Genomic DNA, 14840 nt, shown 5'->3' with positions numbered 1-14840 from the left:
TTAGGAGGGTTATTTTAATGGAATCACCCTATAAATATATTACATAATATCATTGTTTAAAAAAGAACAACGATAATATTGTACATAGACATAGGTACTAAAAATAAAAATATTTTGGTGTTATTATCATTTAACAATACTCTAAGCGACACCTGTTCATATATTTCGTAATAAATATACATAAATATCTAATGTTCTCTACTGGGTGCAGATTTCATTTCAAATAAAAAAAAACACAATGTAGATGGCACTACGCACTACCAAAGTCAAAGACATGAAACCATGAAAGATAAGATGACAACTATCCGCCACATAAACAAATAAAATTTTTATTTTAATGTTCAATTTTGTTTTAATCCAAATGATAATATTGCAATGAAGTAAATACGTTATCTTTGTTACAATCTAATCATCTTATAATATTTAAATATAGTAAAATCAGTGTATGAAACAAATGATATTGTGAAGTTGTTAACCTTTGGCCCTTGATCAGTACATCCTTAGAAGAATCGAGTTTTCTACTGTAACTGTTCTGCACTTCTCATAATCAGTTAACTCGATTGTTCAGTTGTTTCTAGAACAATGGTTTTATCAAAGCCTCTTGTAAATTTTTTAAGTTTCTATTTTGGCCAACTGTTTGAACATCCCCTCAGAACAAAAGCTATAACATGGTAAGTACAAAAGTAAGTTCCTTTTTAGAATGCGGCTATAGTTTAAAAAACTAGAACTGTAAATTGTATTATTTCTTTTAGTTCAATTATCGCTACTGCTGGTAATTACACATCACAAAAGTTATCAGGAGAGAAAGTAATTAATCATCATAGTCTACTTGCCTATGGATTATATGGGTATGTTCTTAATCTAAATCATTTTCTTAGTTTATTTGGAAATTTATAATCGTCTTAAATATACAAGATGTAAATCTTAAATATGTTAATAGCGAAAGTACTATAAAAGACTTTCTTGGTGTTTAAATGGTATTAAAATCTTCATGATACTTCCTAATAATTATTAAATTAATTTAGTACACTTGTTCTCCTTCTACCTCAAGTATTGTTTTATTAATGAGCAAAAACGGCTAGTTAAACCATATTGCATTTATCATCCTGTAGCGTTTCTATGGTTCTCAGAGGGTTCTTCTGTTGTGTCATTTCTTTCTATTACTAGATAAAGAAAAAAAATTGTATGTAAGTGATTATTTCTTAAAGAAAATTAATATATTACATCATCCAAATATATTCATATATTCAGAAAGCACACTATGTACAGATATTTAATTGGTTGACATTGAGAATACATCAGTCCTTGTAAAATCGAATTATGTGAGTATTTTAACTAGAATTATTCCATGAGCAAAAAATATCACAATGCTCTGTAGATATGTTTGAAGTCCAAAGTGTTCTTTATTGGAGATTGCAATAAAATACCACTTTAATTTTACACAAATGCATATTTGGCTAATACAATCCTAGAAAGTAACTGTCACATTTGTCATAAATTGCATGCCATAATTCATATTGTACTTAAATCACTAGAATATGTCACCATCAACCATGTAATATACTAAGAATGGAACATATGAATAAATATTTGCATCCAAAGTTGCTGATAACAATGGCGTTTCCAAGATGTCACGTATATGTACGAAAAATATTCTTTTCGTACATATACATATACATGTCAATAATTATTTATTTTCGTTGTTACTCACATTTGAATAAAAGATATAATGAGGTGTAACATTGTAAAATTATGTTATATGTTGTTTAAATAATTAAACTATGTGTAATATTAAATAAATAACTTTTTGGATATGGAGACACTTGAAAAACATTGGACTTGATCCATTGCTACTCTGAAATATTTGGTGAAAAAAAAAATAGATTAAAACACGAAGTATGACAAAACTGGAATTTTAGTTACAAAAAATAATATCAAATAAAAAAATTATTACAACAATACTCTCACAGCGTAAGTGGCATTAGTTTTAATCATCATAGACCAGTTCATGATTGTCTATGTCATCTTCTTCGCCCTGTTGCTGGATTTGTGAACGGGTTCCTGTGTTGATGCAGAGATTTTTAAAATAATAGTGTGTCACTGGTGGTAGATATGGGAGGAGAGACAGCATGTCCTTTTTCTTCGCTTCTGTAGAGTCTGGGTGTGGAGTACGGATGACTTTGATTACCAATGAATTTTGAGACAATTATTTTAGCCATTGAGAAAGTAAAAAACAGAAAATCTTCATTCAGTGTAGGTTTGTACTTCAAAACCCAAGGATCTTCTCCCTCGTACCTCATCCATCTCATTTCTAACCACTTCACATGTGCTCCATCACTAGCTTTTTTTCTATTTACAAACCCATCTTCTATGTTCTTTGTTAGTTTGTGTTTTATGTTAGTTACTTCAAAAGGCACTGTCAATTTTGAAGTTTTTATTACATTAATCCAGTCTTCTGGCCCAAAGATGTGAAAAGATTTTCTGGCAGCTTTTTCAATAACCCCAAAATCTCGGGTCGTTTGGCAAAAAGGGGTGGTCAGATACAAGAAACTTGTGATCTATCGTTCTTATGGTTATGTAAGGATCTTAAACAAGATTTAGTAATGTGGCAGCCACTTTAAAATTTTTGTTTTCTCCTGTATATGAATCTGAATAGAGAGTTACATGGTTATGATTTTTGGTATGTTTTTCAGATGCATTATCAATATTGAAGATATTTCCTGAGATCCTCTACCACCATCTGTTTCATCCCACGCATACATAAAGCCATTGTTTTTGTTGAAGGAATGAATTCCTAGGTTATAGACAATACATATTTCTTTTGTAATATGCGTCATCACTGTCCGATTTTAGTACATCTCGAGCTTGTTTTGCTTTTGCTACATGAACATTTTTCTCAACAATAAGTGAATTGGATGCCTCAGGTTCAGTTTCTGCAGCTATTTTTAAGGACAGTTGATCACATTTGGCACATGTATCTTTCAATGGTATTTTGAAATCTTAATTAAACTTAGTTGTAAGCACATGATAGTATTGTTTTTTTTTCTGAGATACTTTGCCTTCGTTGTTGCATTTTGTTATATACAGGTCATACATTTTTCTGATATTTAAATCAGGATTAAGATACTTTCTTTCAGGGTTTTTTGTTCTGCTATAATGAATGTTGTCATTTGAATCCATTTTTAATCATAAACGATTACAATAAATACACTGAGCACAATCTGACTAGTCAATTGGACTTGATCCACTCTGTCCCGAAATAATATGACCCATTGGTCAGAGACATAGGAAACTAACGACGTATGTTAGTGCGGTAACTTTGGACGTAGTTTGTTATAGTACCGAACAGATTTCTGTTTGTAGAAATAGATACAAAGCTAACTTAATTTTTGGACAAGATTTTGGAAAAGAGGACTTAATCCACTATGGTTCTGAACGCCCCAATTAAAAATTATTATTTTTATAACATAAAAACATGTAAAACATATATTTTACAGGTACTTAGTTGCGTATTGCATTCCACTGATGTGACTGGATGCAAGATATTTATAAAATTAACAAATTTATTGACTTTTTGATTTATCACATAATGTTACCTGTTTAACATTAAAATTAATAAATAAAATTAATTATCTGTCAAGTTTATGTCAGACATTGTGGCTTTTAATGTGATTCTCAGTTCTGCCATTGATCAGCTACATGTAAAAATATCAACATGTTCTTTCCTTAGTATATTACATTGTTGGTCACCACTAAAAGAAGGTTAAGAAGGACTATTTTTGGAATTTCTGTAATATTTTATCCAATATCTTTTTTTAATCTGAAAACAAGTTACCTGTTTATCTATTTGGTGTTCTGATTTAGCTTTTGTCTACAGATTTTAAAATAAAAACTAGACTTTTAAAAAGTTTAATTATAGAAAAATTGGATATAAAACAAGAAAAGTAATTAACAGGAAACAATGAATAAATTTATAACAGTGAGTATAAAAAAAATAGGAGAATAGTGTAATACCAAAATGACAAGTAAAAAAATAATATAAATATCAAGAAGTTAAAAAATTAACAATGAAGATAATGAAACATATGTAGGAAGCTAAATAATGAGTTACTAAAGCTATCAGTTAAGGACAACAACTCTTTAATATTTGGAATAAATCAATAATTGTATCTTTTGCCAACTTACCTCTCATATGTTGTTAAAATACCAACTTACTATTGTAAAATAATAACCACTTGTCTGAACAAAAATTTCCCAAGGTAATTAAATCCTTTAAAAAATTTTTAGTTCATTTTGTAACTAGCCTGGAAAATAAAATCTTTAAAAATTCATTTAAAACATTACTCAACATTTCAATGCATCGAATATACTTTTTTACACCTTTTTTACGACTTTTTATAATTGCTTTTTTTTATAACACTAAAGTAGAAATTACTGGAAAGAATTGATCTCAGATAAATTAAAAAAATGACTTATGCAAAGGATCTAGTGTCCAGAAAACACGTAACAAAAAACTAATTTCTAAAAATGAACATTAATGTTTAGTGTGCTCAAGACCTCACAATAATAGTTACCCAAAAAAAGGCAACTTGAAACCATCACAATAATCACAACTTAAGTTATTTAGAAGCAAATAAATGAAAAAGTGAAATATTATTCAGTTATAGTCGGTTCACTGATGTAGTAAATTCAGGATTTATTTTCTTGCTATGTTACACTGATTGGTATGCTAAGTACATAAAAAGATGGACAAAATGGAAATTTGATAAACTAGCATTTCAGGCTAATTATTGTCTCTAAACAAGGTAGCTGTATGTGACGTCATGTGGAATCACCCCACCCCAAATAGCAATACCAAACTAATTTTATAGCCCCCAATTCATAGCATATTTGGGCTGAGTTTAGTTGTGAGATTTGCTGCTTTTAGGTCTTTTCTCACTTCAGAAAGAATTATTCACCTACAAAAATCAAGGGAAAGTCACCGAAACTACTATTCCGTTGCCTCTCCAAAATGAAATTTTTAAATAATATGACGTGTTCTGTGGGACTAGAAACCTCACATTTTTATAGTGATGACAACTTTAGCATGATTCTGATTAATATTCATTATATAAGATATAAAACAGATGAATAATTTTTGTTTCTAGAGGAATTAGGATTTACCCCGATAGTTGCGGTTACCGAACACTGGCTTGAAGTTAACGAGCCTTTTTTTGTAGAAAAATATACCACAATTGCTAGGTATGCTCGTCCAAGTTCAGCTAATGGTGGCAACTTAATTCTTTCTACAAATAATGATTTCTCTCCTATAACAAAATATGACTTTCTGTTGAATGAATCCTTTTTTGAGTTTTCATTGGTTTATAACAAGAATCTTAATCTATACATTATCTGCATTTATAGATCACCTGACTCTTCTACGGAACTATTTTTTCAGAACCTGTTAAATTTGTTAGACGATCTGCAAAATAAAAGCAGAAAGATTCTATGCAGTGACTTGAATATTAATTACGGTGTTGCTTGTTCTACTCAAGTATCCTTGGTCAATATATTCGAATCGTATGGTTTCACAATGCGCGTTAATTCTCCTACAAAAATTACTAAAACGACATCTACCATAATTGATTATATTGTCTCAGATTTCTCACCCCTTGATGTACGTTCTACAATTATTAATGCAGGACTCTCTGACCATGAAGCAGTATATACCAAGTTTAACATTCTTAACAAACAATCTTCAAAAACCCAACGTTTAGTTAGGATTTTTCAGCCCAGAACTTTCGTCAGTTCCAAAATTTGTGCTTAACTTCTGGAATGCACTTTCCCTCTGTGGACATGAACTATAATTTCAGTAATTTTTTAGATAAGCTTGTCAGTATTTTCAATAAGGCATTTCCTTTAATTCAAATTAAGTCAAAACATCACAAACCCTGGACTACCAAAGGTATCCGCATATCAGCCAAGAATATGCGTTCACTACTGTACATCAAGAAATTTATTATAATCGTTTTCATCGTTCTTGGCGTGTGCGTGTAAAAACACTTGCAATAAGTTGTTTCATCTGTCTTTTTCCTTGTCTAAGCTCGATTCGTTTACCTCCTCCAGTGGCGGAGCTAAATGTAGCATGTCAAACGAAATAATAGTTATAAAAGAAAATTATAAATTATTTTTCATTAAATTTCTAATAACGGAATATACGTATAAATTGCGAAGAAGTATTTTTCTAGCTTGCAGTACAATAGGACAGGATATAACGAAAAGTACATTTTAAAAGAATTTTGAAATATGCCCAAAAAAGTGTTAATTATTTAACCCACTTAACCCAATTAAAAAATGATACAGATTTTTTAAGTTTTAAGCACTGTAGCGAATTCTGAACTGTTACAACGTACTGACCTTGAGTAATTAGCTAATCAGTCAGCGTCTTCACTGGAACTGTTTTCATCATTGGAATTTTCCGCCAAATCGATGATAATCCTACTTTCATTTTCATCATATGTGACCATTTTTGCCCAGTCGTTCTGAATTAATTTTTCAGTATGGTTAACACAACTCGCCCACACTGCAGGTGTTGCCTCAGCTAATGCATCGCCCCAAACTTTTTTCACTGTTTCATCTACACGTCCATGTTCTCCAATATGACGATCATAGTATTGTTTAGAAATGCCCCAGACCAACTCAATCGGATTACATTGACAGTGATATGGAGGCAATCTCAAAACCTGATGCCCATGTTCTTGGAGTAGCTCGTCTATAACGTACCTGGTATTTTGTGGTTTATTCTGGCGACAAAGACTCAATAGCTCTGTCTTGCCCGAATCGTCGTCAAAAATTATTTTTTTCGCTCGTAACCATTCTTGTAAGTCCGATTTTTTCCAACTGGCATTCGCTAACTTTTCTATTAAAAAGCTATGGTATGAGGCATTATCCATAATAATTAGAGATGGTTCCTCCAACATTGGTATCAGCTTTTCGGAGACCCACTTTTTAAAAGACTCTTTATCCATACAATCACGATAGTCTGCACTCTTCGATTTCGTAGAAAACAGTAATCCAGCATCTTTAACAAATCCTTGCCTACTTCCGGCATGTAAAACAACAAAGCGTTCACCTGTATTTTCGTGTCCTTTTCTGATGCTTTTCACACAGTCATCTTGCCAAGTACGTTTATATGCCCCTTTTAGGAATATCCATGTTTCATCTAAAAAAACGAACTGAAGTGGGCTTGGACTTAAAAAATTTCTCATATAATGCCTCAAAAAATACAGTCGTTTGGAGACAATACATGGTTTCTCACATAGCACTCGTCTACTATTTTCTAGTTTGTATGAAAACCCACAATTTTTCATAAGACGCCACAAACTTGTATCGGAACCGTCATAGAGATGCTTGTTTCTTAATTGTGTATTTAGAACTTTAATTGTAACGTGCTCTTCTTTTGCTGTCATGCCATACAGTACATTTCTAATCTCTCCTTTTATAGTATCGCTGACATCATTAGTCTTTTTTTTGTACATTACGTGACTCTCCTGGTGTAGTAAGAGCTGCCCCTGTCTTGTATTCACTCTTTATTCTTGTCACTGTGCGAAGACTGATTTTCAAAGCGTCCACTACTCGTTCATGTACCGATGATAACGAAAGCAAAGGTCTGTTGTTTTCTTTTTCTTTTTTAAAATACTCCAATAAATGAACTACACATTGTCGCATTTCTCCTGTTATCGTTTTTCCCGGCATTTTTTTTATTAAATAGAACAATTAGTTATTCACAACAAAAAATAATAAGTAAAACTGTTCGGAACAAATTCCAACAATGACTGACTAAAATCTACTAAAACAACATAAAATATCAATGGTAATTGCTACAATTATAAACCTATTAGCCAGCTCATTCAAGAACAATGCCACAAGTCATTATTGCAATGGGTATCGGAAGAGAGAGAGTTAATTTATAATAAACTGGAATTTTTACGGTGTCGAGAGTATTATTTTATGTAATGGAATTCCACACAGTAAGAGCTCAAACTATTAATTAATTAAAAACTATTTACTTATAAAAACTATTTCATCAGCTACTTCAAACCTGCACAGATCAGGGTAACATGTTAAAAAAAACACGTCACTGCCAGCTATCTGTATTCGTAAAGAGGCCGAACTTATCACCGACACCGTATCGGCCAAACGCATCGGTATTATTGCTACAATACTGGGAGACGTGAGTGGTCTCTTCATTCCCTTCTCATCGCACTTTACCATGACGAACGTGACTCGCACAATTGAATTACGCATCTGTGTATCAGAGAGAGACGAATATTAAAAATTCCGTAGTAGCTTATTTCAGGCACGCGCCAAGAACGATGAAAACGAGTATACCAATGTTTTTGTCACTGAATATATCTCCAAGTACAGAGGAACCTATCTAAAACATATCAAAACAGCTAAAAAAATGTACCTACTATGAAAATCGTCTGGGAAGCTCTAAAGATGTAAGCAAGGGAAACTTGGTCCATAATAAACGATCTTCGAAATAAAACTAACACAGCTCAAACATTTTCTCTTTCAAACCCTGAAAATCTAAATGAATACTTCGTTAATGTGAATAAAAATAATATAACATCAGCTATTTTGCCACAACAAGATCCTATTTCCTATCTTCCCAATTCAAAAAAGGTCTTGAATTCATTCTTTATAAGACCAGTTGATAAATTTGAAGTGATCCAAACAATCAGTAGTATCAAAAGCAAATCTTCCTGTAGGAAGGTCTGATGGAACCTGATGGACTATCCATAAAAATTTTCTTAAATCTCACACACACATGTGTTGGAAGTCCTGGTCTCACTAATTAACGATTCCTTTGAAAAAGGTATATTTTCAGAGTGCCTAAAGACAGCCATTATTGTTCCTCTTCATAAGGGTGGTGATAAATCTAATGTCTGCAACTATAGACCTATTGCTTTACTACCTGTCCTATCCAAAATTGTTGAGAGACTTATAAAAGCCCGACTTATGTCCTTTCTTGTTGAAAACAACATTTTATCATTAAGTCAGTTCTGCTTTATATCTAATAAATGTACCAGCGATGCTATGTTTTCTGTACTACATGAGGTCTATCAAGCACTAAACAATAATCTTTATTGTGACGATGCTAAATCGTGACATTTTGATAAAAAAACTAAATTTCTACGGAATTCGAGGTATTTCTTTGAATTGGTTCCAATCTTACTTGAGGAATAGGAAACAACTAGTTCTAGCAGATGATACTGTCTCTAGTCACAAAAGCATTCTATATAGAGTACCACAAGGTTCAGTACTGGGTCCTCTACTTTTCCTTATCTTTATACATGACATCACTAACTTAAAAATTGATGGAGAAATTTTTCTTTTGCTGATGATACCAGTATTACCTGGAAGAACTCTATTGCAACGCTTCATGCAATTATCACTTCTGATCTACTTAAAATAAAAACCTGGTCCGACTCTAATTTACTCTCTTTTAACGTGGATAGGACAGTAGCATTATCCTATAAAGGAGCTCTTCAACCCTTGCTTCTTAATATCAGCCAGATCAGTATAATTGATTCTGTAAAATTTCTTGGTATTTTTATAGACAGCAACCTTAAATGGTCCCTTCATATCGATTTGTTAAGTAAGAAACTAGCCTCAGCCTGCTATGCATAAGATCTGTTTCGAAGGAAATGAATTTAGCATCTTCCAAAATAACATACTTTTCTTTGTTTGAGCCTCATCTTCGATATGACCTTCCTTTTTGGGGTTTTAGTACAGCTGCTCAATCTGATGTTACTTTTAAATTACAAAAAAGAGCAATACGGTATCTTTTTGGCCTCATTACAATAACACATTGCAAAAGCTCCTTCAAAAATCACGGTATTAACTCTTCCCTCTCTATATATTCTAGAAACTGTTTGCTTAATTCGTAAACACCTACATGTTTTGACTACTCCACTAGAAATTCAATGTGTACATACCGATGTGTATTTACCGATCCCATCCACTGAGTTAGTAAAGAAATCTATATTATATTCGGCAAAAAAATTATACAACCGTCTCCCTTTGCAACTTAAATCTACAACTTCTTTTCTTAAGTTTCGTATATTGACAAAAGCCTATCTATCTGAAAGACCTTATTATTCAGTGGAAGAGTTTCTCAACGAATAATTAAGAAAGTACAGTTCGTTTAGGTATAAGTAGTAACAAAGTATTTTTTATACATATTTGGGTTTCACATGCACCAGCTTAAACTTATTCGTAAACTAGTTATAGTAAGGTTTTATTATGCAATTTGCAATATAGTGAAATTTTGTAATAAATTGTATATTTTATGTTTTATTCTGTGATATTGACGATTTATGTAATTTTAGTAAATTTTAATTGTTATTGTTATTATTACTTTTTTTAACTTATATACTTAAACTTTGTCCATAAAATTGTAAAATTTTCAGTGACAATAAAGCATACTTCTATTCTATCTATTTAACTACACTTTTTTCTACAATTTGCGATTTTTTTTATTTCAAATAATTTTGCGAATGGAGCAGTTATGGTTATGCCAGAGGAAGGTAAGTACCCAATATTGAACCATTTTTTAAAATTTAATAATAAATAATAATAGATCAGCTTGTACTACTCACAGTATTTATTATTTATATTGTGAAAACTTTGAACACTGTTAATAAAATAGATAATCTAATCTTTATTATGAAACAACTATTATGCAGTATAGATGAGTAAGTAGAGTTCAACTAAAAACTTTTGTTTAAGTAAGTATATTGAAAATTATACACAAAATTAGATTCATTTTGACTGAAATTCTAGTAAGGTTAGCTTTTAAAAAATGGTTCAATATTGGGTACTTACTTTCCTCTCTCATATCCATAACTGTCCCTTTCACAAATATCACTTGAATTATTAAAAAAATACCAAATTTTATAAAAAAATGTAAAATCTCACAACTAAATACAAAAAAAATACAGCCAAAACATGTTACGGAGTGGATGCTGTAAAATGTGTTTAGTAAGGCTATTTGGAATGGAGGTGGTACCACATGACGTCACATACAACTATTTGTCTTAGGGACAAGAATCAGTCCAAAACGCTATGTAGTTTTTAAAATTTCCATTTTTGGCTAGCTTTTTATGTCAAATATCACTCAGCATTAGTTAAATTTTTATGTCGACTGGATATTATTATACAACCAAGCAAACATGCTAATACCCAACATTAATTGTAACTTAAAAATAAAAAATTATTGGCATACAGTGTATTAACAAAATAACACTGCATCAATTAAAACAAAGATTTAAATGTTTATTTTTTTTTAAATTGTATAATTGTTAATAGATTCATAGTTTTATAATTGTAAATAATAGCATTTACAAAATAGTTTTTGTCGCATCACCATTTGTTTGTTGAAAATGTAGTATTCCTTCTGCCAAGAAAATAAATAATTGAAGTAAATTTTTAAAACTAATTACCCATCAGTCAATATTTTGTCATTTAGAATAATTTTGTTGTTGTTTATAAATTTTGGCCATGCGTAGAATACATTTTAATTTAATGTACTGCAACATACTTAAAATCAGACACCCACATAATGTATTTGTTTACCCCATACAATATATTGATAACAAAAAAGAATTTGTTGTAAAAACTAAAGAATTATTTGAGGAAATAAATAAGTTGAGCGACATGTTTGCTCTTCAATTGGACGAAAGCACCGACATATAAAAAAAACAATAATGTTGTGTTTTGTTAAATTTTTGTGGGAGGACCAGATATTGGAAGATTTTCTTTTTTCATGCGAACTACTTCACACAACAGCAGCAGATATTTTTACTGCGGCTTGTCTACGGTGTCAAAGCAGTAGCTCCTGAGGTGAAATGGACACACTGTTGTATTCATCGTGAAGCCTTGGTAGCCAAAACATTACCTGTACCTTTGCAGAAGATACTTAACAAAATAGTTCAAATCGTTAACTACATTAAAACTCGACCTCTGCAATCCAGATTATTTTCTTTGTTGTGCAAAGAGATTGGCAGTGAGCATGAACACCTTCTTATTCATATAGAAGTAAGGTGGCTCTCTAGAGGGAGGATATTGACAAGATTTTTTGAACTTAGAGATGAAGTTCGTGTTTTTCTTCTTGACACCAAGTACGCAGATGTTCTCACTGACTTTTCTTGGCTTTGCTCAACTGCCTACTTAGCTGACGTGCTTGAACACTTGAATGTATTAAACTTAAGTTTGCAAGGGAAAAATGTAGACATGTTCAAAGTTGAAGATAAGATCAGTGCTATGGTAAAAAAGTGCCGGCTGTGGGCGGCAACGAGTCGTTCACTAACTTTCCCAATTTTAAACAGTTCTTGGATTCTGCAGAGCAGAGTTTTCCTGACCCGATAAAGATCAACGCAGCCGAGCACCTACGCAGCCTAGCCACGACTTTTAGGATATACTTCCCTAAACCTGACCCTGACGATGGTTGGATTCGAAATCATTTCAGCTGTCAAGCAATTGAACAAATCCAAGGCCTCACAGAAGAAGAACAAGATAAGCTTGTAGATTTGTCGAGTTGTGGTACGATGAAGGACATTTTTAATGACGAGAAAATAGCAGACTTCTGGGCAACAGCACGTAAGGATTACAAAGAACTTGGAGACAAGGCCATGAAAAAAATCCTTCCGTTTGCAACAACCTATCGGTGTGAGCAAGCATGTTTTTCCATGTGCCTTATGAAAAACAAATATAGGAATCGTCTTGACATGCGGTCGGATTTCAGAGTGAAAGTTTCAAGTTGAACCTAACATTACATAAATAATGGATTCTAAGGTTAAATTCAACGTATCTCATTAATTGAGGAGTGAAAATTAAAACTAATAATTTACTTATGTAGGTACTCTGTATTGTAGCGTGATTAAATAAAACGAGCGGTTCGAATTTATATACATATATTTATTTATAACTTTACAGTTCGGTACTCTCTTATCGACTAAACTCACTCCTAACAACGTTACATATATATAATAAAGTTACTTTTCGAGAACATTCTGGCGTTGTCCCACCTCTAATTGTCTCCCGTCCGAAAGACGGGCGCTATTGACAAGCCGATTCTTACGTTTTCTAGATTCGTCCTTCTAAGAATTATGACGTATCGGAGATGGGCTATTTCGTTACACTGCTCCCCTCTTAAATCTGATTGTCCCGATCAGCAACTCTATATGTAGGCACAGGATGGCGGAATCTACAGGACTCTCCAGCTCTGCATGAACCCTTTAGAAAGAAATAACAGTCTACTGACTTTGAAGGATACGATCTCATCGGGTTAATGCAACACACAGTAATTCGTACGCCGGTTTCTCGGAAGATCACTTCAAGCATGCTTCTGACAATCTTCCAGTCCAGATTATCTAGTGCATGGCCTATTTTGGGTAAGGCCAAATTCTTGATGTCGTAATTGCACACAATTTTCTTCAAATTAGTTAGAGCACGCCATATATCCTCGTAGCTTGCCCTGTCTTTATACGACTTCCTAGTCACCATATACAGCAAAGATCGAGAACCATCTTCTAATCTCAGTACTCTTCCAACTTTAGGCTGCTGGTTTTTTAACTCGTCCAAACGACCGAATTTCTTATAAAATACGGATGAGATTCCTTTAGTCATCTCAAGATCTTGGGCAACACAGTGGGCTAGAGAGACGTTATGCGGAACACTAAAAAGATCCTGCTGAACTTCTGTGGTCACGCCGAATCTAGCACTCTTTCTCTCTGCGTAATTTGACATAAATTCATTAAAGCTTGGTCGCCGGTCATCTTTGATCTTATGTTGAAGGGTACGTGCTTCTTCTGTTTCATTTGAACCAGCATATGGTGCAAGACGATTTATGTGAACTACTTTTGGTTTACCTTTCGGCAACTTCTTAATTCGGTATATTACGTCATTTATTTTCTTTTTAATTTCATACGGACCTTCCCATTGTCTTTGCAGTTTGGGAGACAAGCCTCGACGATGTTGTGGATTATAAAGCCAAACAAGATCACCTACTTCATAGCTTTCACTCTTGCATCGAGAATCATATTTATTTCCATCATTCGTCTCTGGAAGTGGACCTGCAATGTCGATTGCTACTCTTTCCATAGGACTACCAACATTGTACTGTTTCATGGGTGCCCTCTTTTTACCAACTGGACCATTACTGGTTGCGCACAGTTCACATTTCCGGCACCATCTTCTTACATCATCTTTACAGTTCACCCAATAGAACCGTTCTCGAACCTTTTGCAGAGTCTTCGTAATACCAAAGTGTCCACCTGATGAACCGTCATGCAACTGACGTAAAACTTCTGACACTTTACTTTTAGGTACAATCAACTGAAGCTTAGTTTCTGTACCATCATCGTTCTCAAAGGTTCTATACAGAAGATCATCTTTCAGCACTAGGCAATTCCATTGGCTCCAGTAACACTTGACTTCTGGACTACATGCACTAATGTCTTGCCAAGAAGGTCTTCCACTTCGACGCATCCAATCCAATACTCTTTTTATACATGGATCATCTGCTTGAGCGTCTTGTAGCTGTTGAGGCTGCCATTGATCATTAATGACGGCGGTTCGTCTCACGGGGCAAAGTCGTTCTTCTAATTCAAGACAATGATTACGATTTGTACTGTATGCCCGTCTTGACTGAGCATCATCATTTGAATGACTCTTTCCAGCCCTGTGTTCCATTTGTTCTAGCTTTCTGACTGTTGTATTATTTTCTTGCAATTTACGGCGAATGTGACCTACGTCGCCATCATTCGAACATCTGGTTTCGTGTCTCTTCGGCA

The 14840-nt window shown here is 33.1% G+C and overlaps 1 protein-coding gene across 2 annotated transcripts in view; it reads left to right on the top strand.

The window, feature by feature from the left end:
• The first annotated feature begins 269 nt into the window (after positions 1-269).
• The window catches only part of LOC140432336 (peroxisomal membrane protein 2), a 49349-nt gene continuing 34778 nt past the window's right edge, over positions 270-14840 (top strand). The window contains exons 1-2 of one of the 2 annotated variants that reach the window (XM_072520169.1): positions 270-671; positions 753-848. In XM_072520169.1, the coding sequence (XP_072376270.1) occupies positions 583-671; positions 753-848 (185 nt within the window). In that variant the 5' untranslated portion in view covers positions 270-582. The remainder of the gene's footprint in view (positions 672-752; positions 849-14840) is intronic. The other variant, XM_072520168.1, reaches the window with a different exon arrangement.

The sequence above is a fragment of the Diabrotica undecimpunctata genome, chromosome 1 (assembly GCF_040954645.1).
Source record: "Diabrotica undecimpunctata isolate CICGRU chromosome 1, icDiaUnde3, whole genome shotgun sequence".
In the NCBI taxonomy this organism is placed as follows: Eukaryota; Metazoa; Arthropoda; class Insecta; order Coleoptera; family Chrysomelidae; genus Diabrotica; species Diabrotica undecimpunctata.
The sequence above is the reverse complement of the archived record's forward strand: the minus strand, read 5'-3'. Positions and strand labels throughout refer to the sequence as shown.